This window comes from Cibotium barometz, chromosome 62, assembly GCF_041138505.1.
Source record: "Cibotium barometz isolate CiBa-2024 chromosome 62, ASM4113850v1, whole genome shotgun sequence".
NCBI classification, from domain to species: Eukaryota; Viridiplantae; Streptophyta; class Polypodiopsida; order Cyatheales; family Cibotiaceae; genus Cibotium; species Cibotium barometz.
The window spans coordinates 1314673-1339782 of record NC_141107.1 but is presented as its reverse complement, the minus strand read 5'-3'; the positions used below and the strand labels follow the sequence as shown (position 1 = coordinate 1339782).

General features: G+C 48.3%; 1 protein-coding gene across 3 annotated transcripts in view; it reads left to right on the top strand.

Annotated features, from left to right (window-relative positions):
- The window catches only part of LOC147604002 (Mitochondrial inner membrane translocase complex, subunit Tim44-related protein), a 115293-nt gene that overhangs the window by 66629 nt on the left and 23554 nt on the right, over positions 1–25110 (top strand). For all 3 annotated transcript variants that reach the window (XM_086795202.1, XM_086795203.1, XM_086795201.1), the window contains one exon: positions 18394–18445. In XM_086795202.1, coding sequence (XP_086651328.1) covers positions 18394–18445 — 52 coding nt within the window. The remainder of the gene's footprint in view (positions 1–18393; positions 18446–25110) is intronic.

Below are 25110 nucleotides of genomic sequence, written 5' to 3'. Positions count from 1 at the left end.
TTGTCATGCAAGCCACAGGTCTCTGCAGTTTCACTTGCTTATCATCATGAGCTTGATGAAATGAAAGAGCAGTATGCCCATGATGAGGATTTTGAAAAGTTGTATGATCAGATGTCTGAGGGTCAGCGGCATGAGCATTACACTCTCAGAGATGGATTTTTATTGATGCATGGCAGACTGTGTGTTACCAGGCCATTGCGACTCAAGGTTATGATTGAAAGTCATGCTCCACCGTATGCAGGTCATAGAGGTATTGACGCCACGGTCAAAGCAGTGGAGACTTTCTTTTATTGGCCAACCTTGAGAAGAGATGTTGATGCCTTTGTGAGGCAATGCATCGTATGTCAGAAGGTAAAGTTTGACCGTCAGAAGACACCAGGGTTATTACAGCCTTTACCTATTCCGGATAGACCTTGGGAGAGCATTGCCATGGATTTTGTATTTGATCTTCCACGGACACAAACGGGAAATGATGGCATCTGGACTATCATATGCAGGTTCAGTAAGCAGGCTCATTTCATTTCCGTGAGGAAGACAATTAAAGTGGATCATATGGTGAAGTTGTTCATGGCGAACATCTTCAAGTATCATGGCTTGCCTACATCTATCATAAGTGACCGTGATCCACGGATGACGAGTTTGTTTTGGAGAGGGTTGTTTGACAACATGGGAACAACTCTCAAGTTTTCATCGTCTTTTCATCCACAGACAGATGGTCAGTCAGAAGAGGCTAACTCTACAGTGTTGGATCTTCTCAAGTGTTATGTGTCAGAGCACAAGCAACAATGGGAAAAGTATCTTCCTTTGGTGGAGTTTGCATATAACAACACTGTACATAGCTCGACAGGCAAGGCGCCTTTTGAGATTGTAGAAGGAGGGAAGAAGGTACCGCCCATTTTGCATACAAAGGATAAGATTTTTGAGGCTGATCAGTATGTGGAGAGCTTGGATGAAGCTTATCGGAGAGTTAAGTTGGCCCTCCAGAAAACTCAGCAGAAGCAAAAGAAAGCCGCAGACCGTCACAGACGTGATTTACAGTTTGCATTGGGTGATTGGGTTCTTTTGCGCTTTGAAAAGGCTAGACTCAAGAAGATGAAGGGTAAAGAGCGCTTATTCCCTAAGTTGAGTATGCGATATTATGGGCCTTTTCAGGTTTTGGAAAAGATTGGTGAGGTAACCTATCGTTTGAAGTTACCAGATCACTGGAGGATTCACAATGTTTTTCACGTGAGTCTTCTTAGACCTTTCCGTGGGGATGTGCCTGAGGATGTATCAGATGAGGCTCAGCCGGAAGTTGAGGAACTTGATGAGGTTCTGATTCCAGAGCAGATACTGGCACATAAAGAAAGGAAGGTACGAGGTAAAGTTTCCCGTCGCTATCTTGTGAAGTTCAAGAACTATTCACCGATGGATGCGAAGTGGATGGAGGAAGGTAACTTAACAGATTCACCTCAGGTTTTGCAGCTTTATCTCGATGCCTTTGAGTTAGAGCCGACTCTTATTGTGGCTCATTCAGGTTCAGCAGAGCATGGGTCTGGAGCATTACCTGATGCTCAAGAGGGGGGTAGCACCTCCACTCCCTTGATACAGACAGGCTCAGATGACATCTAGAGGTCGCTTGGTGCAGATTTTATCTCATCCGAAGGTACTGAGGCTGATAGTACATCTGTTTATGGGACTTCTATGATATATGTGTACTAGTCACATGGAGATTTTTGTGGATATGTATGGTTCACAGTGGTATACAACTTGGACTATTACTATGCCATTGGTTTGCAGTGAATGTTGATACATGTGTATGACTCAGAGAGATTGGGACGCTGATCTTGCCATATTGTATATTTCACTTTGGATATTTTGATGCATCACCAGAATGCAATCGAGGACGCTTGCCATCTTTCAAGAGGGGGGTATGTCATGGCCCTGTGAAAATGGAGCAGGACAAGTGTGGGCATGGTGGTTGCAGAGTCAGAATATTTTATGATTCACATGGGGGGTGCCCGGACAGTGTAAACATTTGCACATAAAACACTTCAACACCATTGAGGACCTAGAAAAGGAAAACAAACAGGGGCAGCTAGAGTGCTCCTGCAAAAAGTACACGGACACCGATTGGCCCCAAATCGCAGTGGCGCCCCTTGCGGTATTTCTTTAATTGAATATAAGAGCTTTGATTACAATATAAGGCTGGTAATTCAGCCGTCGCAGTAGAACTCCTGAAGCCTGCAAAGAACCTGCATCTGGCTTCTTGTCCACACGGCATCCACAAATAAATCCAGCCATTGTTCACATCGAAAGACTCTCTCACATTGAGTCTGCATACAGAAGCTTTCTCCCATGATCAAGGCTGCCACAACCATCCATAGCCTCTCACACTATGAACAGCATCACACCCTGACCAACCAGTGCTCCTGTATCACAACACAGACTCCCAAACTGTCTCTCAAAAGAGTATCACAGCACAGCATACCATACAGTCGACACACATGTACAAACCCTCTCTACCTTCCAAGGGTACTATCCATCTCCGTCATGGATTTCCTGTCCCCTGTCCTATCAGTAGCAAGGCTGTACCATACATGTGTCCACTCCTGTACCTTCTGCCTGCATGTGACCTGTCTCCTGGAGAAACCCAAAAACATGTTTCCTCATCGAGAAACCTACGACCTGTTTCCACATGAAACCCTTAGGCCTGTTTCCCTTTGAAGCTTATGTCCTGTTTCCATACATCAAGTTGCCTGTTCCCTCATGAAACATCTGGCAACATAGAGATGCCCATAGCTGTAGTTCCCACTGTTCCTTTCTAGCAGGAAGAAAACAATCTGCTCCATGAGCACGCAGCCATGCGAGCTTGCTTCACTCCCATGCCAAGAAACATAACAACATGACCTGTACTTGTAGCCAGAAACCCAAGTACAGTGCTGAATTTGCAACCCAACAAAAACAGCCCATAAACTGTCCCAAAACAGTCCCAAACCCAAAGCAAAGAGAAACTGAAAGTTCCATCAGATGAACGCCATCAAAATGTCTATGTTCATGGAAATCCAGTCCCTGTCCACCTTTGTGTCCAAAGAAACCAGCCCTTGTCTACTCTTCAGCAGAGGGAGAGAGAGAGAGAGAGAGAAAGGAGGCCTGTGTCTCTATTCTGTAGCACAGCACAGCAGCCAGCCCTTTCTTCTCCAAAAAGCATGCAAAAATAGACACCCAGATGCGCCTATATTGCCTGTAGCGCAGCCCGCCAGCAGTACCCTCCTGCTGTCCATACAGGCCTGCATCTATCACCTGGACCAGCCGCCAACCGTCCTGCACAGGCCCTTCTGTGCGCAGCCAGCATACAGACTACCTCTCCCCAGAAAAGCACACGCTTCCTCTTCAGATAGGCGCCTGAATATCCAGATGAGCAGCCCTCCTCCTGGAAAAGCACACCCACACAAAAGATAGGCGCCTCCCTGCTTTTATGATTCACATGGGGGGTGCCCGGACAGTGTTTAAGATGTGTGGACATCCCTAGGTGTGAAGGGGGAAACTAAAAACATTAAGTTTTAATGTTTATTGAAGTTTGCCCCTAGGCCTTAGTGGCCCTAGGAACTTATTTAAGTTGGGGCCCTAGGGATTAAATTGGGGAGGAGTTTTCTCTCTCTTCCCTTTTTGGGGAATCGTGTAGTAAAAGGGGAGTTTCCCTCATGCGCTTGAGAACAATCGTGGAAAAGCAAGAGGAGCTGCAGGCGGCTGCTGTATCTGTGCTGTAGCTGCTGTTTTCTGCAAGCTGTGCGCTGTAAACAGGCCGTACAGCAGCCGTACAGTGCTGTACGACTGCTGGGTTTGCTGTGGACTGAGGAGCGCAGAGCTGTGGGGCCTTCTCTCTGCTGGATTCTCTGCGCACAGGGACTGGACAGACTGTACCAGCAGGTACAACAGCCCATACCCTACTGTACGACTGCCGTACAGTGTACGGGCAGTCAGATACAGCAAGTTCTGGTGCAGGCGGCGCTTTTCAGGGTGCTGGACAGAACTGTGTATGCTGATTCAGGCAGGTACAGAAGCGGACAGCAGGCTGTTTATGCAAGTACAACGCCTGGCACGTATCTCGAGGCGGTACAGACGGGTACTGTGCTGATTTTCAGATCTATACTTTTCAAGGACAGCATAAGAGTGAGCATGAGGAGGAGGATACAGGCAAGTGCAAGCACACGTGTGAAGCAGGATTGTGGATTCAAGTGCCTGTAGGCACAGATTGGTGCTGTTGCTTCCTCCAGTGTTGTTTCACGAGCTGAACTTGGTAAGCTCTGTTTCTGTTCATCCATCTCTCTTTCTATTGCTTGATGTCTGCTGCAGGTATGTGTTATCTGGCTCCTTGTGAGAGGAGGGGTATGGCAGATTGACAAGGGATTAAGACAGAGATTGAACAGCATATGTATGTTTGAGCTGAGAAGATGTATCATGCTCTTGAGTTATGCCAGATGTATGCCCATGGCTGGCCTGCTTAGTGATCTTGGCTGATCAGAGGGAGGCACAGTGTGTTGTTTGAAGACACAGATCTGTGTGCATAGATCCTCTATGCTGAGAAGGATTTGTGGGCAGTCAGATTGGACTTACAGGTGTAAACTCTTGGCTGGTTTTTGTGTTGTACTCAGCCATACATATTATTTTAATTGAATAAAGAAATACCGCAAGGGGCGCCAAGCTTTGGGGCCAACAGGTGTCGTTGTGTTTTCAGATTTGGGCACTCTAGCCCCAATCTGTGTTTTGTTTTTCATCTAGACTACAAGTGGACGGGTGATTGCTCCTACCGCACTCTGGTTTTCTATCAGAGGCCGGTTTCAGCAGGATTGTGTGTCTTTGCCTATATGAGGAAGACACTAAGGACAAGAAGTAGTCGGCCACGAACAAGAAGCAGTTGAAGTCTTATGGTGCAAAACATTCGACAGTTTGTCACCGGTTGTATCTTCATAGAGGCCTCATGGGCTCGGAAGTCAGTTTCCTTCTATGTTTAGCAGTGGTGATCTACTATGCTTCATCGAGGACTTGTGCTTACCACTTGGGTGGAGTGCAAGAAGGTTTTGGGGTGCCTGAGGATGTATCAGATGAGGCTTAGACGGAAGCGGAGGAACTTGACGAGGTTCTTATCCCGAGAAGATACTGGCACATAAGGAAAGAAAGGTACAAGGACGCAGTGCAGGATTGTGTGTCTTTGCCTATATGAGGAAGACACCAAGGACAAGAAGTAGTCGGCCACGAACAAGAAGGAGTTGAAGTCTTATGGTGCAAAACATTCGACAGTTTGTCACCGGTTGTATCTTCATAGAGGCTTCATGGGTTCGGAAGTCAGTTTCTTTCTATGTTTAGCAGTGGTGATCTACTATGCTTCATCGAGGACTTGTGCTTACCACTTGGGTGGAGTGCAAGAAGGTTTTGGGGTGCCTAAGGATGTATCAGACGAGGTTCTTATCCCGAGAAGATACTGCCACATAAGGAAAGAAAGGTACAAGGTAAAGTTTCCCCTCGCTATCCTGTGAAGTCAAAGAGCTATTCTCACTGATGGATGCGAAGTGGATGGAGGAGGTTCACTGATGGATGCGAAATGGATGGAGGAGGGTGACTTAGCAGATTCACCTCAGGATTTGCAGCTTTATCTTGATGCCTTTGAGTTAGAGTCGACTCTTGTTACGGCTCATTCAGGTTCAGCAGAGCATAGGTCTGGAGCATTGCCTGATGCTCAAGAGGGGGGTAGCACCTCCGCTCCCTTGTTACAGACAGGCTCAGTTGTCATCTAGGAGTCGCTTGGTGACATCTTTGTATTCACCCGAAGGTACTGAGGCTGACAGTACATTTGCTTATGGGACTTCTATGATCTTGTGTTCTAGACACATGAGATGATGGTTGAGTATGGTTCACAGTCGACCGCACCTTGAACTATAACTGCAACTATGGATAACTCTGTGGAGGGCATAAGTCTTGCGAGCAGTCCTAGAGTTGGTTTGGTTTGGTTCATATATGGATTGAACCCTATTTGTGCATGTATGCATACACTTTTTGAGGTAGAGGTATTTTTGTATTCTGGTGCCATTGGATCCTGGTACCATTGAGAAAACATTGGGAAAAACTCTGCATTGTGTCGTGTGCTGCATGTATATTGGTATGATACATCAAGTGCTTTATTATGTTCATGGATGAACCACTGGGTGTGACTCCTGTGGGATGGCCATGAGACATATGTGGGAAAGTACTTAGGGGATGTAGTGTTTGGATGCATTGAGTGCTTTCATATGCTCATGTTGTACCATCAGTCGTGAGTCCTGCGGGATGCCCATGGACGTAAGGCTTGCGAGCAGCCCTTAGACTGTTACTTTGGAGTAGGTAGAGCATTTTGAGGAGCATATTGTTTGCGAATGCATATGTGTGTCATGCATATGTTTGTCATATGTAGAATGATGCATGGTTTTGTTTTTGGCTAACACAGTTAACATGTTTCCATTTGGTTTTAGACTTTTGCTGTAGGTTCTGCAGGAACAAGCAAGAGGTGTTTGTCACTTTGGTGTGATAGTGTGGCTTATTGTGCAGGATGATTATTTTATCACGTAGATGCATTGGAGGGCCATTGTTTTTGCCATATGGGGCGTCTTTGCTCATAAGATGCCTTACTGTGCCATTGAGTGCAATCGACGACGCTTGCCATTTTTCAAGAAGGGGGTATGTCACGACCCTGTGTTTTTCTCTGGACAGTATGCAGGTGTGCACGGGGACATGGTGGACAGTGTGAATGGCATCAGATTGGAGTCAAAAAGTAAACCCATGTGTGGACAACCCCAAGTGTGAAGGGGGCAAAGATACTTTAATTTAAAAAGGTTTTATAACCTTTGGTGGGCCAAAAAAATAAATTAAAGTTTTAAAGGTTTTAAAACCTTGGGAGGCCCCTAAGCATTTTTTAGAGGGTACTCCACTTTTGGAGGCCCACGATTCTCTTCTCCCTCTCTCTAGCTTTTTGGGAAGCGTGCTAGTTCTCATGCGTGGAAGAGAGGAGAAGTCGACTGCATATGGGGCTGCTGGTTTTTGGCTGCGCACAGAAGAGCCAGTGCGGATCTGCACGACTGCTGCAGGTACAGTGTACGACTGCTGCAGGTACAGTGTATGGCTGCTGCAGGTACAAGTCGACTGCTGGAGAAGGTGTGGCTGCTGTGAGTTGTTGAAGATCAGTCTGTAGAGCCAGGCCGTACAACACTGTACGGACAGTAGGTACAGTTTACGGTGGCTGCAGGTACAGGCGGCGCTGGTTCAGGTGGCTGCTGCTCTGTTGTTAGCTGGTACAGTCGGGTACATGCAGGCGGACGAGGACAGTTCTGTCCAGCAGGGACAAGCGGGCCAGTTCAGTTCAGTTTTGTACTGTTATTACAGGTAGCGCATCACCAGGGTTTAGGCAGCGCATAAAAAGCTAGGCCATGTGTGTGCTTTTTGGAGGACGGCGTGTTTTTGCAGAAGACAGGGGGCTGGTTTCTCTGGACATAAAGGCGGACAATGGCTGGTTTATCATGAACATAGACATCATGTCGATGGCGTTCAACTAAAGGAACTTTCAGCTTTTCTTTGCTTTGGGTTCGGGATTGTTTTGAGATCAGTTCGAGGACTGTTTATGGGCTGTTTTTGTTTGGCTGGAAATTCAGCTATGTGCTTGGGTTTTTGCAGAAGACAGGGGGCTGGTTTCTCTGGACATAAAGGCGGACAGGGGCTGGTTTATCATGAACATAGACATCATGTCGATGGCGTTCAACTGATGGAACTTTCAGCTTTTCTTTGCTTTGGGTTCGGGATTGTTTTGAGATCTGTTCGAGGACTGTTTATGGGCTGTTTTTGTTTGGCTGCAAATTCAGCTATGTGCTTGGGTTTTTGGCTGCAAGTACAAGGTCACAAGGTAGTGTTTCTTGGCATGGGAGTGATGCAAGCTCGCATGGCTGCGTGCTCATGGAGCAGATTGTTTTCTTCCTGCTAGAAAGGAACAGAGGGGCCTACAGTTATGGGCATCTCTATGTTGCGAGATGTTTCATGAGGGAACAGGTAACTAGATGTATGCTGTTGTTGGCACTGTTGTTCAATGGTGCTATGAATGGTTCTGTATGGAAACAGGACAGAAGTTTCAAAAGGAAACAGGCCTAAGGTTTTCATGTGGAAACAGGTCGTAGGTTTCTCGAGGAAACATGTTTTTGGGTTTCTCCAGGAGATAGGTCACATGCAGGCAGAAGGTACAGGAATGGACACATGTTTGGTACAGCCTTGCTACTGATTGGACAGGGAACATGAAATCCATGACAGAGATGGATAGTACCCTTGGAAGGTAGAGAAGGTTGGTATAGGTGTGTCGACTGTATGGTATGCTGTGCTGTGATGCGAGTTCTCTTTTGAGAGACAGTTTGGGAGTCTGTGTTGTGATGCAGGAGCACTGGATGTATCAGGGTGTGATGCTGTTCATAGTGTGAGAGGCTATGGATGGTTGTGGCAGCCCTGATCATGGGAGAAAGCTTCTGTATGCAGACTCAATGTGAGAGAGTCTTTCGATGTGACCAATGGCTGGACTTGTTTGTGGATGCCGAGTGGACAAGAAGCCATGATGCAGGTCCCTTGCAGGCTTCAGGGGTTCTACTGTGACGGCTGAGTTCCCAGCCTTATTGTAATCAAAGCTCTTATAATCACTTAAAGAAATACCGAAAGGGATGCCACTGCGTTTTGTGGCCAATGGGTGTCCGTGTACTCTTTGCAGGAGCACTCTAGCTCTCCCTGTTTGTTTTCCTTTTTCTAGGTCCTCAATGGTGTTGAAGTGTTTTATGTGGGAGTGTTTGTTTCATCGTCCGTCAGGCCGGTTTGAAGGTTCCGTTGCCGGGACACATCGTCGACTTTCTCAAGGAGGCGAGCCCGTGGTTGTCACATCAAAAGCTTCAACATGTGGAAAGTGAAAAGGAAGTGCAGGATTGTGACTTTGCCTATATGAGGTGAAGAGCAAGAGCTGAAGATGAAGCTCAGGAGAAAAGACACCAAGGACAAGAAGTAGTCGGCCAGGAACAAGAAGCAGTTGAAGTCTTATGGTGCAAAACATTCGACAGTTTGTCACCGGTTGTATCTTCATAGAGGCTTCATGGGTTCGGAAGACAGTTTCTTTCTATGTTTAGCAGTGGTGATCTACTATGCTTTATCGAGGACTTGTGCTTACCACTTGGGTGGAGTGCAAGCAGGTTTTGGGGTGCGTGAGGATGTATCAGATGAGGCTCATACGGAAGCGAGGAACTTGACGAGGTTCTTATTCTCGAGCAGATACTGGCACATAAGGAAGGAAAGGTACAAGGTAAAGTTTCCCGTCGCTATCCTGTGAAGTTCAGGAGTTGTTCTCATTGATGGATGCGAAGTGGATGGAGGAGGTTCACTGATGGATGCGAAATGGATGGAGGAGGGTGACTTAGCAGATTCACCTCAGGATTTGCAGCTTTATCTTGATGCCTTTGAGTTAGAGTCGACTCTTGTTACGGCTCATTCAGGTTCAGCAGAGCATAGGTCTGGAGCATTGCCTGATGCTCAAGAGCGGAGTAGCACCTCCGCTCCCTTGTTACAGATTGGCTCAGTTGTCATCTAGGAGTCGCTTGGTGACATCTTTGTATTCACCCGAAGGTACTGAGGCTGACAGTACATCTGCTTATGGGACTTCTATGATCTTGTGTTCTAGACACATGAGATGATGGTTGAGTATGGTTCACAGTCGGCTGCACCTTGAACTATAACTGCAACTATGGATAACTCTGTGGAGGGCATAAGTCTTGCGAGCAGTCCTAGAGTTGGTTTGGTTTGGTTCATATATGGATTGAACCCTATTTGTGCATGTATGCATACACTTGTTGAGGTAGAGGTATTTTTGTATTCTGGTGCCATTGGATCTTGGTACCATTGAGAATACATTGGGAAATACTCTGCATTGTGTCGTGTGCTGCATGTATATTCGTATGATACATCAAGTGCTTTATTATGTTCATGGATGAACCACTGGGTGTGACTCCTGTGGGATGGCCATGAGACATATGTGGGAAAGTACTTAGTGGATGCAGTGTTTGGATGCATTGAGTGCTTTCATATGCTCATGTTGTACCATCAGTCGTGAGTCCTGCGGGATGCCCATTGGCGTAAGGCTTGCGAGCAGCCCTTAGACTGTTACTTTGGAGTAGGTAGAGCATTTTGAGGAGCATATTGTTTGCGAATGCATATGTGTGTCATGCATATGTTTGCCATATGTAGAATGATGCATGGTTTTGTTTTTGGCTAACAGAGTTAACGTGTTTCCATTTGGTTTTAGACTTTTGCTGTAGGTTCTGCAGGAACAAGCAAGAGGTGTTTGTCACTTTGGTGTGACAGTGTGGCTTATTGTGCCAGGATGATTATTTCATCACCCAGATGCATTGGAGGGCCATTGTTTTTGCCATATGGGGCGTCTTTGCTCATAAGATGCCTTACTGTGCCATTGAGTGCAATCGAGGACGCTTGCCATTTTTCAAGAGGGGGGTATGTAACGACCCTGTGTTTTTCTCTGGACAGTATGCAGGTGTGCACGGGGACATGGTGGACAGTGTGAATGGCATCAGGTTGGAGTCAAAAAGTAAACCCATGTGTGGACAACCCCAAGTGTTAAGGGGGCAAAGATACTTTAATTTAAAAAGGTTTTATAACCTTTGGTGGGCCAAAAAAAATAAATTAAAGTTTTAAAGGTTTTAAAACCTTGGGAGGTCCCTAAGCAATTTTTAGAGGCTACTCCACTTTTGGAGGCCCACGACTCTGTTCTCCCTGTCTCTAGCTTTTTGGGAAGCGTGCTAGTTCTCATGCGTGGAAGAGAGGAGAAGTCGACTGCATATGGGGCTGCTAGTTTTTGGCTGCGCGCAGAAGAGCCAGTGCAGATCTGTACGACTGCTGCAGGTACAGTGTACGACTGTTGCAGGTACAGTGTATGGCTGCTGCAGGTACAAGTCGACTGCTCGAGAAGGTGTGGCTGCTGTGAGTTGTTGAAGATCAGGCCGTACAGCCAGGCCGTACAGCACTGTACGAACAGCAGGTACAGTGTACTGTGGCTGCAGGTACAGGCGGCGTTGGTTCAGGTGGCTGCTGCTGTGTTGTTAGCTGGTACAGTCGGGTACAGGTAGGCGGACCAGGACAGTTCTGTCCAGCAGGTACAGGCAGGCCAGTTTAGTTCAGTTTTGTACTGTTGTAGGCGGCGCATCACCAGGGTTTAGGCGGCGCATAAAAAGCTAGGCCATGTGTGTGCTTTTTGGAGGACGGCGTGTTTCTGGAGAAGACAGGGGGCTGGTTTCTCTGGACATAAAGGCGGACAGGGGTTGGTTTATCATGGACATAGACATCATGTCCATGGCGTTCAACTGATGGAACTTTCAGCTTTTCTTTGCTCTGGGTTCGGGATTGTTTTGAGATCAGTTCGAGGACTGTTTATGGGCTGTTTTTGTTTGGCTGCAAATTCAGCTATGGGCTTGGGTTTTTGGCTGCAAGTACAAGGTCACCAGGTAGTGTTTCTTGGCATGGGAGTGATGCAAGCTCGCATGGCTGCGTGCTCATGGATCAGATTGTTTTCTTCCTGCTAGAAAGGAACAGAGGGGCCTACAGTTATGGGCATCTCTATGTTGCCAGATGTTTCATGAGGGAACAGGTAACTAGATGTATGCTGTTGTTGGCACTGTTGTTGAATGGTGCTATGAATGGTTCTGTATGGAAACAGGACATAAGTTTCAAAAGGAATCAGGCCTAAGGGTTTCATGTGGAAACAGGTCGTAGGTTTCTCGAGGAAACATGTTTTTGGGTTTCTCCAGGAGATAGGTCACATGCAGGCAGAAGGTACAGGAATGGACACATGTTTGGTACAGCCTTGCTACTGATTGGACAGGGAACATGAAATCCATGACAGAGATGGATAGTACGCTTGGAAGGTAGAGAAGGTTGGTAAAGGTGTGTCGATTGTATGGTATGTTGTGCTGTGATGCGAGTTCTCTTTTGAGAGACAGTCTGGGAGTCTGTGTTGTGATGTAGGAGCACTGCATGTATCAGGGTGTGATGCTGTTCATAGTGTGAGAGGCTATGGATGGTTGTGGCAGCCCTGATGATGGGAGAAAGCTTCTGTATGCAGACTCAATGTGAGAGAGTCTTTCGATGTGAACAATGGCTGGACTTGTTTGTGGATGCCGAGTGGACAAGAAGCCATGATGCAGGTCCCTTGCAGGCTTGAGGGGTTCTACTGTGACGGCTGAGTTCCCAGCCTTATTGTAATCAAAGCTCTTATAATCAATTAAAGAAATACCGGAAGGGACGCCACTGCGTTTTGGGGCCAATCGGTGTCCGTGTACTCTTTGCAGGAGCACTCTAGCTCCCCCTCTTTGTTTTCCTTTTTCTAGGTCCTCAATGGTGTTGAAGTGTTTTATGTGCGAGTATTTGTTTCACCGCGCGTCAGGCCCGTTTCAAGGTTCCGTTGCCGGGACACATCGTTGACTTTCTCAAAGAGGCGAGCCCGTGGTTGTCACATCAAAAGCTTCAACATGTGGAAAGTGAAAAGGAAGTGCAGGAAGCAGTGCAGGATTGTGTGTCTTTGCCTATATGAGGTGAAGAGCAAGAGCTGAAGATGAAGCTCAGGAGAAAAGACACCAAGGACAAGAAGTAGTCGGCCAGGAACAAGAAGCAGTTGAAGTCTTATGGTGCAAAACATTCGACAGTTTGTCACCGGTTGTATCTTCATAGAGGCTTCATGGGTTCGGAAGACAGTTTCCTTCTATGTTTAGCAGTGGTGATCTACTATGCTTCATCGAGGACTTGTGCTTACCACTTGGGTGGAGTGCAAGCAGGTTTTGGGGTGCCTGAGGATGTATCAGATGAGGCTCAGACGGAAGCGAGGAACTTGACGAGGTTCTTATTCCCGAGTAGATACTGGCGCATAAGGAAAGAGAGGTACAAGGTAAAGTTTCCCGTCGCTATCCTGTGAAGTTCAAGAGCTGTTCTCACTGATGGATGCGAAGTGGATGGAGGAGGTTCACTGATGGATGCGAAATGGATGGAGGAGGGTGACTTAGCAGATTCACCTCAGGATTTGCAGCTTTATCTTGATGCCTTTGAGTTAGAGTCGACTCTTGTTACGGCTCATTCAGGTTCAGCAGAGCATAGGTCTGGAGCATTGCCTGATGCTCAAGAGGGGGGTAGCACCCCCGCTCCCTTGTTACAGACAGGCTCAGTTGTCATTCAGGAGTCGCTTGGTGACATCTTTGTATTCACCCGAAGGTACTGAGGCTGACAATACATTTGCTTATGGGACTTCCTGGAGAAAGAGAGACTCCCAGGGCTGCCCAAACCCTGGAAGATGCCGAGTGTCGTGTCCCCTAAGAGCCAAAATCAGCTCCTCCCAAGCCGAGTACTTTGTACCAGAAAATTGTGGCCGTGCCACCTCTAAGTTTGTCCTCGGCCGACTCTAGCATGATGAAATCCCCACCCATACACCATAAATCCGCATGTGGCCGGGACTGAAGAACTGTACTCTAGAAGGTGGCCCTACTTGCTGTGGCGTTCGACGCACATACATTCAGGAAGCCCACACAGTCCTCTCCAATCCTGATGGTCACCCACTGAGCTCGTCCAGTGACAATGATGCCTGAGTCAACCACTACCAGCAATAGATTCTTACTGATGGAAATGCATACTCCACTCTTTGTTCGAGAGGGGCCAAAAGAATGGGACCAGAAAGTGTGACTCTTGCCCTGTAGGATCTTTCCACAAGCGGCGGGTATGTGCCTTTGGAAGATGGTGCTCTCGAATGAAGAGAATGTCAATGGATTCACCAAATGTTGCTCTGTGCAACTCCTCTCTAAGGACATCATGCCTCTAAAAGCATTGTGGACCCCCAAACCTTGGATGCTCCATGAGACAATCCGCATAACTAAGATCTGTGGGAGGCGGAACTCTCGGAACTGCCCTCCACTCGAAGAGTCTTGGGCGTGGGTTTTGATGGAGAGTAGTCACTATTGGTCTTGGGCCGAAGCCACGCCAAATGGGCACGAATCTTGCCCTCCATGTGGAGCCACTCTGTTCGAGTCCTAGAGTATGCATACTCTAGACTCCACCTGTCACAATGCAAGTATCTCTAGGAGGGGGGAAGGGAACTGCCCCCACTGAAACATGAAGAAACGCAAAAAGCAGCACCTCCAGGTTGGAGGACACCATTTCCCCTTCCTGATCTTTGTGACCCGAGCCACCCAACTCCATCCGAGCCAGAGGCGAGAGGTGGGTAAGCGCATCAGTGATACGTAGGTCATGCAAATGGTGCGATAGCTCTATTGTGTGCCCCTGAATAGTAGCGGACATTGACTCCGTGCTCCAATCCGTTCCCATTGCTGCACTCTGTGGGAAGGAGAAGATCATCACGCCACTCTCTGGGGTGGACGGTCTAGAGTGATGTAACATCACACACATGCGAATGGAAGCCACATCTCCTCGAACATACGAGAACCTTCCCAAGAAACTCAAAGAGTATCCCAACTCCGTTTTGGAGAAGCGGGGTTGCAAGAATGAAACAAGCCCAAGATCTTGTGAGGATGGTGCCTACGAGTCTCCACAGACCACGCTCAAGGGTCAACTGACTTAGAAACGAAACCCTAACAAGCTTTCATAGACATGACACTGTATGCATTGCATGACCCAATGGTTTGTGGATAGCGACTCACCACCCAACCGTAGTCTTCCGGACTCACCCCAGACTCCTTAGCCATGGTGTAGCAGAGGGAGAAGCAGGGCTGATATGCACACAAGAAGGTGGGCAGTGGGACAGCCATGGTGCATCGCCGAGGGAAGCAGGTTAGCACTAGGGTTACGGTGGTGTGAGGCCAGCACATAGCCAACCCTGGGACCAGCCATGTGTGGCCTGAATAACCAAGGCAAGGGCGGCCATTAGGGAGTCTACCCAAAGCGGCCAACCCAGCCCAGGCAAGGGGCTGTCCAAGCCCCAGGGCACAGGCCCCACAGCAGAAGGCAGAGCATGTTGCGCACGAGGCCGAAGGTGCGCAACAACATAGCACACGCAGGGAACCGAGTGCAGCACCACGGGCAGCGCGCAGTTGTGCAGCAAAGGAATGTTTATGACATTCTTGTGTCTTCATGCAAGGGCACCATGTTCTTGAGAGCCTGTGCTGCCCAGGCCTCTATCCACCTGTCACACAAAAGAGTGCAACCATACTTCACCCATGTGGCCTTCAAAGGCTCCATCTCTTGCTTCACATGCAATGTCTCCCTTATCAGCTCTTTGGTATGCAAGGACTCATAACTGGGTACCTCCCACTCATGCCCTATGCAACTGATTGGTTTAATTGCTTTCTTCTAACGAGAGGTACGTACCATGTTAGATGACAAAGCACATTGTATGAAGAGCTTTGTCAACTCAAGCACTGGCATAAGGGGTTAGGGTAAACAAAAGAGTTTATGAATGCAGATTGACGTTGGAGCTCCCCCCTGCGTGCCTGCACTTGATCTGCCATCGCCTTTGTGCCTCCCAGCTCTTGTGTGCAGCCCCTCTTTCCTTTGCCTCGCTCCAATGCTCCCCCTTGTGCCTGTGCGCACCCCCCCCCCTTTTCCCTCCCTTGCCTTCGCCCCCCTTCCGCCTCCCCCTCCCTCGTCGTGTTGGCTCCTCCTATTGCCCCCTCACCTTTGACTCTCCGGCGCCCCCTCCCTCATCGTTTTCTCTAATGTCCCTCCCTCACCCCAGCACATCCCCGCACACCCACACCCCCCACCCCCCCCCGCCCCCCCCCCCCCCCCCCCCCCCCCCCCCCCCCCCCCCCGGCGGGCAGCTCAATCCCCGACTTTGCTGCATTTATCTGCCTCAGCCCCCACCTTGCCTTGCTTTCTTTCCTCACTACCGGTTATCCTCACCTCCCTGCACAACCCACCAGGCTTTGAGCCATCTCCTCGCCGCCTTATCCCCCCATTCCTTTCCGCGCTCCTGCTCACTCCCCCCCCCTCCTTACCCTCTTCCCCATCAGGTGCATTCAACTTTCGGGCAATTTTTTTTGTGGCAAGATTCGGCAACTTTTGGTCTCTAACCCCCACGAGGACTCCATGGCAGCTGTTCTCTCATCCCCGACCAAGGCCGCCGTCCCTTGCTGATCTTTTTTAGAAGCTGACCTCCAGCTCCTTGCTTTTCGACAATCGCTTTTTTGGAGGCCTCCACCTTGGTCAAGATTGTGGGTGGCTGCTTGGTGCAAGGAGAGTTCAAGGATCTGTTGCAGGCAAACCTTCTTGGCGCGCCTAGAAAGATCACTCATATTCATCCCTTGGGGTTGTGGCTACTATCAGGTTGAGTTTGATTCGCCTACAACTTCAAATAGTCATGCAGCTGAGCCCAGTTGCACTGCATACGGCCTAGGCCTTTGAGGTGGCAGCACAGCTTCAACCCGACATCCGACCCTTTGGCTGGTGTCTCACGCTTTCCCATGACAATCTGCTTTCCAAGTCTTAGGAAGGAATATTGTCACCAACCAAAACATTTCCCAGTATGAAAGGGATCTAGTGGACTCGAGGCGTCTAAATATTTGGAAAGTACAAGCTTTGGAAATGGGGGATTATCCTAGAATACAAAGGACCACACTTCTAAAATTTAGGAGAGTTGCTATTTTTGGCCCGACTCCGATGGAAATTATGTTCGCGTCATTACATCTGGAATTGAGCAGATAACAAGAGTTGGCAAAGTGCCTATGACAGAATGTCTACTAGTTGGGATAGTTTTAGAGATAAAGTTTATGGAAGGACCCATCTCTTAGATTGGGACATGTGGCAAGAAAGTGGACCAAAAAGAGACAAGTGGCCTGACACTTGTTAGAAAATGGATCAAAGTGAGACAAGTGGCCTCACACTTGTCACTTCAGCTTTTGTGTGGCTCGGCGCAGGCGTCCAACATCCAGACAGCAGGCGGGCATATTCTGGTTACTGCAAGTACAGTCCGTACAGTCAGGTACGGACAGGTACAATCAAGTACGACTGACCTGTACGGATAGGTACAGGCGGAAACAGCACTGTTCAGTCCTGAACAGTTAGGCGTTGAATCTCCAACTGCATGTAAGACTTCATCAGAGTTTATTTGGTGCAAACAGTTAGGTGGTTGCAGGGGGAAGAGTACAGACAGTCGTTGTCAAGTACAGACTGGTACGAACTGCTTCCCGAGTGTAGATCCACGTGCTGATTTGGTAAGCTCTGAACTTGTCCATCTATCTTTCTTTCCATTGGCTTATGTCTGCTCTGCAGAGTTGTGCTATCTGGCCCCTTGTGAGAGGAGGGGTATGGCAGATTGAAAGGGTGGAAAAAGAGATTGGACAGTGGATGTATGTTTGTGCTGGGTTGTGGAACCATGTACATGGGATATGCCAGATGTGTGCTCAAGGTTGCCCTGCTCTGAATGATCTTGGCTGATCAGAGGGAAACACAGAGTGTTGCTTTGGTGGGACACAGATCTGTGTGTGTGAATCCTCTGTGCTAAGAGGTATTGTGGGCTGCCAAATTGGACATACAGGTGTAATCCCCTGGCTGGTTTTGTTGTACTCAGCTTTACATCTTTTTGAATTTGAATAAAGCAATACCGAAAGGGGCGTGTCGTTCTCATTTCAGATTTGGGGCACTCTAGCTCCAATTAAATTTGTTTTTATATCTGGACTACAAGTGGAAGGGTGACTGCTAGTCTACCGCACTTTGGTTCCTACCAGAGGCCGGTTTCAAGATAATCCTCAATGAGCAGCCCTAACCATCCCCGTGTGCTACCTGTATGGAACTGAACGGCGTGCTCTACTGTTACAGGACTTGTACGGGCCTGTACGGCTCTCTGCACATGCGCACAGCCTGCTGGATGCTGTACAGCATTGTACGGACAGGGATGTACCAGCTTGTGTGCATGCGATCAGCCCTGAAGAGCCCTCAAACACAGTTGTGTATGCCTACTTGACACTCCAAAGAATTCGACCAATCCTGGTGCCTAGATGCAATCGCCCAACCCCTGGAGTGCTTGTGGAAGAGATTGACCAGCTCTCGGCCCTGCTCTCGCATTTGCATCAATCTCAGAAGTCCCCAAAAGCAGCCTGTATCTCCTATTATCATGCTGGTCATTTTTAGGGCAACCAGGTGCTTTCCATGCGATGGTTAGCAGGAGGGCAAGGCAGGGGTTTTGTGTGCGTATGCGTGGAGTGTGAAGGTATGTCTTGGCTGTAAAATGTGTAAAAGAATCATCTGGCCTATTAATTGGGTGCAACTTATTACAGCTCTGATATGTTGAATTCAAACTGGACTTCATAGGCTACAATTCAGAAGAAACATGCTAATGTGTTGGAATTTTTTTATTGCATATAACAGATGGTTCACAAGGGAAGGCTGGAGGCAAATAAAAGAGTCTCTTCTTCGTGAGGTAAAACAATCAGAAGCCTGTTCTGTCCATTCAATTACAATCTATATTTGTTTCTATGTAAATGAAAATCTACTTTTTCCTTCTCTGGCTTGTTCATATAAGTTTACAGATACGCTTTTGTTCTTAAGACACTTCTGATCAAGATAGATTTACTTGGTTGGGTGAATTCAAATCAACTGCAGCCTTGGAGCCAATGAGAATATTTTCAGTTTGCAATTTTTTTGTTTCAATCCCTTTGCATTAAAAAAAGCTGTACTGTCATCTGAAAACTCTGTGTCCATATCCTCCATCACTAATAGATATTAGAAAGGTGAAAGGGAGAAGCCCCGTCTTTTTTTTTTCCGGGTGGTAGATCCTTCCAGTAGTAAATTTTTTCTCTGCCTGTAGGTTCTTCATGTGTGCCCACCCAACAGAAGGCGAGTCCCACCCGAAGGCAATTTTTCTGTGGGTGCTCAAGCCTTGTGGGGTGCCATCAGGGGCAGCACTAGCTGGGACTTGAAAGCAGGGCCTCTCGGGCTTGAGTAAGTGCACCTAACCGCTGGGCTACAACTGCCTTGGCGAAGCCCTGTCTGAGTGATCTAGAGATCTGAAAGCTCTTGCTTTTGCTTCCCTATTAAGCAATCAACTTTGAGCTATGGTAGAAGGAAAAAGAACCCTTTCATCCACCCTTTAGAAAGGCCATCTTGGAGTGAGAAGGCCATCTGAGAGCATAAATGGCATCTATCCTGTACACGAATTCTCGTGTAAATTCTGCCTCGTGCAAAGATGTCAGCCAACCGGAAAGGCTCTAAACTGTGGGAAAACCCTGTTTTGCCCCCCATAAGGGGCATGTACAAAAGAAAATAAAGACTAGAGCTATGAGCTGGGAATGTCAAATCCGAGCCATATGATACGAAATGGGATCATCATCATCATACAGCCTATGGAGCTAAGCCCCCGGTAGGAGGAGGGGGCCATCAAGGATATCAAGCATGGGGGTAGCGTGTAGAAATCTCTACAGATCCATTGGGCATGGGAAGGTGGCTTTGCGCCTCTCCAAGATCTCCTCAAGCTGGGGCTGATTTCTGTGTTGTTGGTGAGGTCCAGGGAGTCTGGAATGTCGGGGTCGTTGTAGTGCTGTGGCCCGATCTAGAGTAACACTAGAGTGGGGTTTGGTGGGTGGTCAGGCACTCGAGAATGTGGCTCATTGGGGCTTTGGGTATGTCATCCATGGCTGGTTTGGCGTCCTCTCGTGGGTTCGGAAGAATTGACTGATGGTTGCCTGGGGCCGGGGTGGATGTCTCCCACGAGGTCTCGACTCTCTAAGTGAGAAAGAAAGAATGATATATAAAGTGTCTACTAAAGACCCAATGGGCTTATGAGACCAAAGTGATACAATAATGTCCATGGCATATCTCATCATGGAATGGAAAATAAAATAGAAACAAAACATAGCTATTTCACCGGGGTGAAACTCATCATGGAATACCAAGAACATGGAATATGAGAGGAGCATCAGCCCCCAATAGATCGGATACCACTCTCCAAAATAGGAAGCATGGGGCTGATGAGTATGGCCAAGAGGTCTCCCTCAGCTGCTACGTCACGTGGAAAGGTCGCTCGATTCTTGGGTTCAGGAGAAACTGGTGATGGTTGGCTGGCGAGGGAGGGGTTGGGGTGGTTGGGGCCGAAGCTCTCTCAAGAAAGTGTCCTTGTGTCTGTGGAGCTCAAGCAGGAAGAACCCTAGGCAACGTTGGTCTGGGAAGTCAATGATCCAGGACAGTGGACCAAATCCCTCATGAAACAGACACTAAAACTTCCTGTGAATCTCATAGTAACTGGGCAGCAGCATATGTAATGCTGCTCTATCTCAACCTCTGTGTGGCATAATCGACAGATCCTCTCCTCTCTGGGTCTCCATATAAGCTCACCGGCTCTGAGACGTGCTCAACTCTACTTGTCTCCACTCTGAGGTGGTGGGATGAAACTTGTATCTAGCCAATCGCAATCCACATGGCATGGGACATGTGAACACTTAGGTAGCGCAGCTGCAGGAGGAATCCATCCTTAGTGAGTGTGAGCAAGAAGTGATCTTTGTAGAAGTGCATCTTCGTTGGGAGCGCCGAAGGTGTGATCCATGTGCAATGGGTGTAGAGGCTGAGAAGATCTAACCGGATAACCTAGTTGGTGTCCTCATGAGAGAGCCTGGAGAAAAGGGGAGTCCAAATTGTACTGAAGAGGTGGTGGGCGGTCCCTGCGGAGCCCATACACTGAGAATGTCACGACCCTGTGTTTTTCTCTGGACAGTATGCGGGTGTGCACGGGGACATGGTGGACAGTGTGAATGGCATCAGATTGGAGTTAAAAAGGAAGCCCATGTGTGGACAACCCCAAGTGTGAAGGGGGCAAAGAGACTTTAATTTAAAAAGGTTTTATAACCTTTGGTGGGGCAAAATTAAAGTTATAAAGGTTTTAAAGCCTTGAGAGACCCCAAGGCAATTTATAGAGACTACTCCACTTTTGGAGGCCCACGTCTCTCTATTCTTTCTCTCTCGTGCTTTTTGGAGAGGCGTGCAAGCTCTCATGCGTGGAAGAGAGGAGAAGTCGATTGCATATGGGGCTGCTGATTTTTGGCTGCGCAGAGAAGAGCCAGTGCAGATCTGTACGACTGCTGCATGTACAGGCTGCGCAGGTCAGGCTGCTGCAGGTACAGGCGGCGCAGGTCAGGCGGCTGTAGTTGCAGATTCAGGCGGCGCAGGCAGCTGTCTGACTGCAGGTACAGGTGTACGACTGCAGGACAGGAGGTGGGCTGGATTGGTAGCACACGTGCCCTATTTATCTAGCGACTGTTGGGTTGCAGAACAGAAGGTGGGCTGGACTGTAGGCACAGAGGGCTGAAACTCATGCTCTTTTGCACAAGAGTCAGGCTGCAGTTTATAGGTTGGTTTCTCTAGACACACAGGCAGCCAGGTGTGTGCTTTTTGGATGACGCCATGTTTTTGCAGAAAGGAGGGGTTGGTTTTTCATGAACATAGACATCATATCGATGGCGTTCAACTGATGGAACTTTCAGCTTCTCTTTGCTTTGGGTTCGGAACTGTTTTGAGATCAGTTTGAGGACTGTTTATGGGCTGTTTTTGTTTGGCTGCAAATTCAGCTATGTACTTGGGTTTCTGGCTGCAAGTACAGGTCACTTGGTTATGTTTCTTGGCATGGGAGTGAGGCAAGCTCGCATGGCTGCGTGCTCATGGAGCAGATTGTTTTCTTCCTGCTAGAAAGGAACAAAGAGACCTACAGTTATGGGCATCCCTATGTTGCCAGATGTTTCATGAGGGAACAGGTAACTAGATGTATGCCGTTGTTGGCACTGTTGTTGAATGGTGCCATGGATGGTTCTGTATGGAAACAGGACAGAAGTTTCAAAGGGAAACAGGCCTAAGGGTTTCATGTGGAAACAGGTCGTAGGTTTCTCGAGGAAACATGTTTTTGGGTTTCTCCAAGAGATAGGTCACATGCAGGCAGAAGGTACCTGTTTGGTACAGTCTTGCTACTGATTGGGCAGGGGACAGGGAATCCATGACAGAGATGGATAGTACCCTTGGAAGGTAGAGAGGGTTGGTACAGGTGTGTCGACTGTATGGTATGCTGTGCTGTGATACGAGTTCTCTTTTGAGAGACAGTTTGGGAGTCTGTGTTGTGATGCAGAAGCACTGGATGTGTCAGGGTGTGATGTTGTTCATAGTGTGAGAGGCTATGGATGGTTGTGGCAGCCCTGATCTTGGGAGAAAGCTTTTGTATGCAGACTCAATGTGTGGGAGTGTTTTGATGTGAACAATGGCTGGATTTGTTTGGTGGATGCCGTGTAGACAAGAAGCCATGATGCAGGTTCTTTGCAGGCTTCAGGAGTTCTACTGTGACGGCTGAATTCCCAGCCTTATTGTAATCAAAGCTCTTATAATCAATTAAAGAAATACCGCAAGGGGCGCCACTGCGTTTTGGGGCCAATCGGTGTCCGTGTACTCTTTGCAGGAGCACTCTAGCTCCCCTTGTTTGTTTTCCTTTTCTAGGTCTTCAGTGGCGTTGAAGTGTTTTATGTGCAAGTGTTTGTTTCACCGCCCGTCAGGCCAGTTTCAGAGAACCAAGTGGAAACTAACTCATACCATACTCCAGAGTGGCCCTCGAGTGCTATAGCTGTCTCAAGGACTCCAGGGCAAGCCTTGGGAACTCGTGGGGATCCATGTGATTTATGCGATGGAGGTATGTGACTGTTTGGAAGAGTGCATCCACTACCATCACGGCTACAACAAACTCTACCTGGATAATCTGGTGTGGGACTGATGGTTTGCTGCGGATCATACGGGAGAACATCATGACCTGGGGCCTCTCAACTCATTGCCATTCCTCATCGGATAAATCTGGCCCCTAGAAGGTTGCTCCATACATCAAGGCTGGTGTGATGAGGGTGTCAAAAAGACAACCCTTCGTCATGGGCTCCTGGAAATGTGCCTGGAAGCACTGCCGCTCAAGTAAGCTCAAGGCTGCATATCCCCATATCACTCTGGCATGTGCTACGGGAAGCATGGTGAAGCGTGGGCCTCTGATAGTGACACCAAGGTAGACATAGGGGAGAGAGAAAGAAAGAAAGATATATTAAGCGTCTACTAAAGATCCAAAGGGCCTATGAGACCAAAGTGATACAATAATGTCCATGGCATTTCTCATCATGGAATGGAAAATAAAACAGAAAAAGAACATAGCTATCTCACTGGGGTGATACAAAATTGTCCATGGAAACTCATCATGGAATACCAGAAACATGGAACATGAGAGGAGCATTAGCCCCCAATGGATGGTATACCACTCGCCAAAATATGAAGCATGGGGCTAATGAGTATGGCCGAGAGGTCTCCCTCAGGTACGTTACGTGGAAAGGTAGCTCGATGGCAGTGGAGCATGTCTTGATCTAGAGTGGACGAGGGGATCGTGGTTGACGTTCGGGGGGATGGGGGCGTCAGACATGCTAGAATGCGGAGGCCCGGTCCAAGGTAACACCTCTCAGGCAAGGTGGGTCCGGAGTAGCCAGAGGTGGGTCCTCAAGATCCACTGTATGGGTGTCCTCCACCTCCTGGGTCCAGAAGAAACTGGTGATGGTTGGTTGGCGAGGGGGGGGGGGGGGGTTGGGGTGGCTGGGATCGAAGCTCTCTCAAGAAAGTGTCCCCGTGTCTGCGGAGTGCAAGCAAGACGAGGCCTAGGCAATGCTGGTCCGGGAAGAGAGAGAGAGAGAGAGAAAGAAAGAAAGTTATATTTACCTCTTACAAAAAGCCCGATGGGCCTATGAGACAAAAGATGATTACACGTATCCATGAAATATCATCGTCATGGAAAACTGAAACTGAAACTGGAAACCTAATAACTGAAGCTAAGTGCTAGGTAAGTGCTAGGGGAGCATGCTATAAAGTATACAAGAATGATCATAATGCACTCTATCCCGAATCTATGGAGGGGAGGGGTCTATGGAGGAGATCCATCATCGGGCAAGAGAGGGTGGCCGCAAGACCTGAAATAGTGAAGAGAGGCTGAGAACAAGAGGTCTCCATTGTGCGTCGGTGATGTATAAGGATCACATTGATCTGGGCCTGATGGATTGGTGGTGGTCGTGGTCCAGGGGGCCGAGGTCGTCTCGCAGCTCGGAGCACTGTGGCTGGCGGTAGAGTGACCCCTATGCTCCTAGATACTATCCTGGTCTGATGAAGTGCCGGATCTGCTAGTGGAGTAGGTACAACATGCTGGGGTTGGAAGAAGTTGGTGATCCTGAGCTGTGCTGAACTGGCTCGTGAGGTCTGTGCTTTGAGGAGGCTCTCTCTGTGTTATCGTAACTCCAGCAAGAACAAGCCCAGGCATCTCTGATCTGGATAATCTATGATACAGCTAATAGGACCAAACCCCTCTCTGAAAAGGCAATGGTATCTCTGATCTCATAGTAGATTGAGCATTGGCATACATAATGCTCCTCGGACTCCACCTCTCTTCTGCATATTCTGCAAATCCTGTCCTCCTTGGGTATCCTCGTTGCTCTGCTAGCCTCAATCTCTAGGGTATGGGATGAAACCTGGAGTTGACCAATGGCAATCCTCATGGCATGAGACATAAAGATATCCATGTAGGCTAGGTCTCTGCATGAACCCATCCTCAGTGAGCCTAAGGAAGTGATCCCGATAATACTGCATCTTGATGGGCAAGGGCCGCGCCGGGGTAATCCAAGTGTTCCTAATGTGTGCCTGAAGCAAATCATATCGGAGCACCTCGTTACTGTCCACATGGGAAAGCCTGAGGTATGGTGAATCTGGGTCATACTGGTAAGGAGGGAGCTGGTCAATCTGAAGCCCTTTTTTTTTTTTTGGAAAAACGATCCTTCTATTAGTTAATGAGAAGACGCCATAAGGCTACAAAGCTCACTTCACAAGGAGGGATAATAAATACAGTGAACATCGGAGCTCCACCCCTGTGGGGTGGCTGGCCGCTCTCTAGGGGGGGCTACCTAGTAGTACATGCGGGAGGTGAGAAGAGCCAAACTGGAGGCCTGTAGTGCCAAGTGACATCCTCGCCCCTCGCGGTGAGGAAAGGGCCAGGCTGCCAAGTGCGGAGGAACGCCTTGCGGCGATCTCTCATGCGATCCGAGTCGCCCT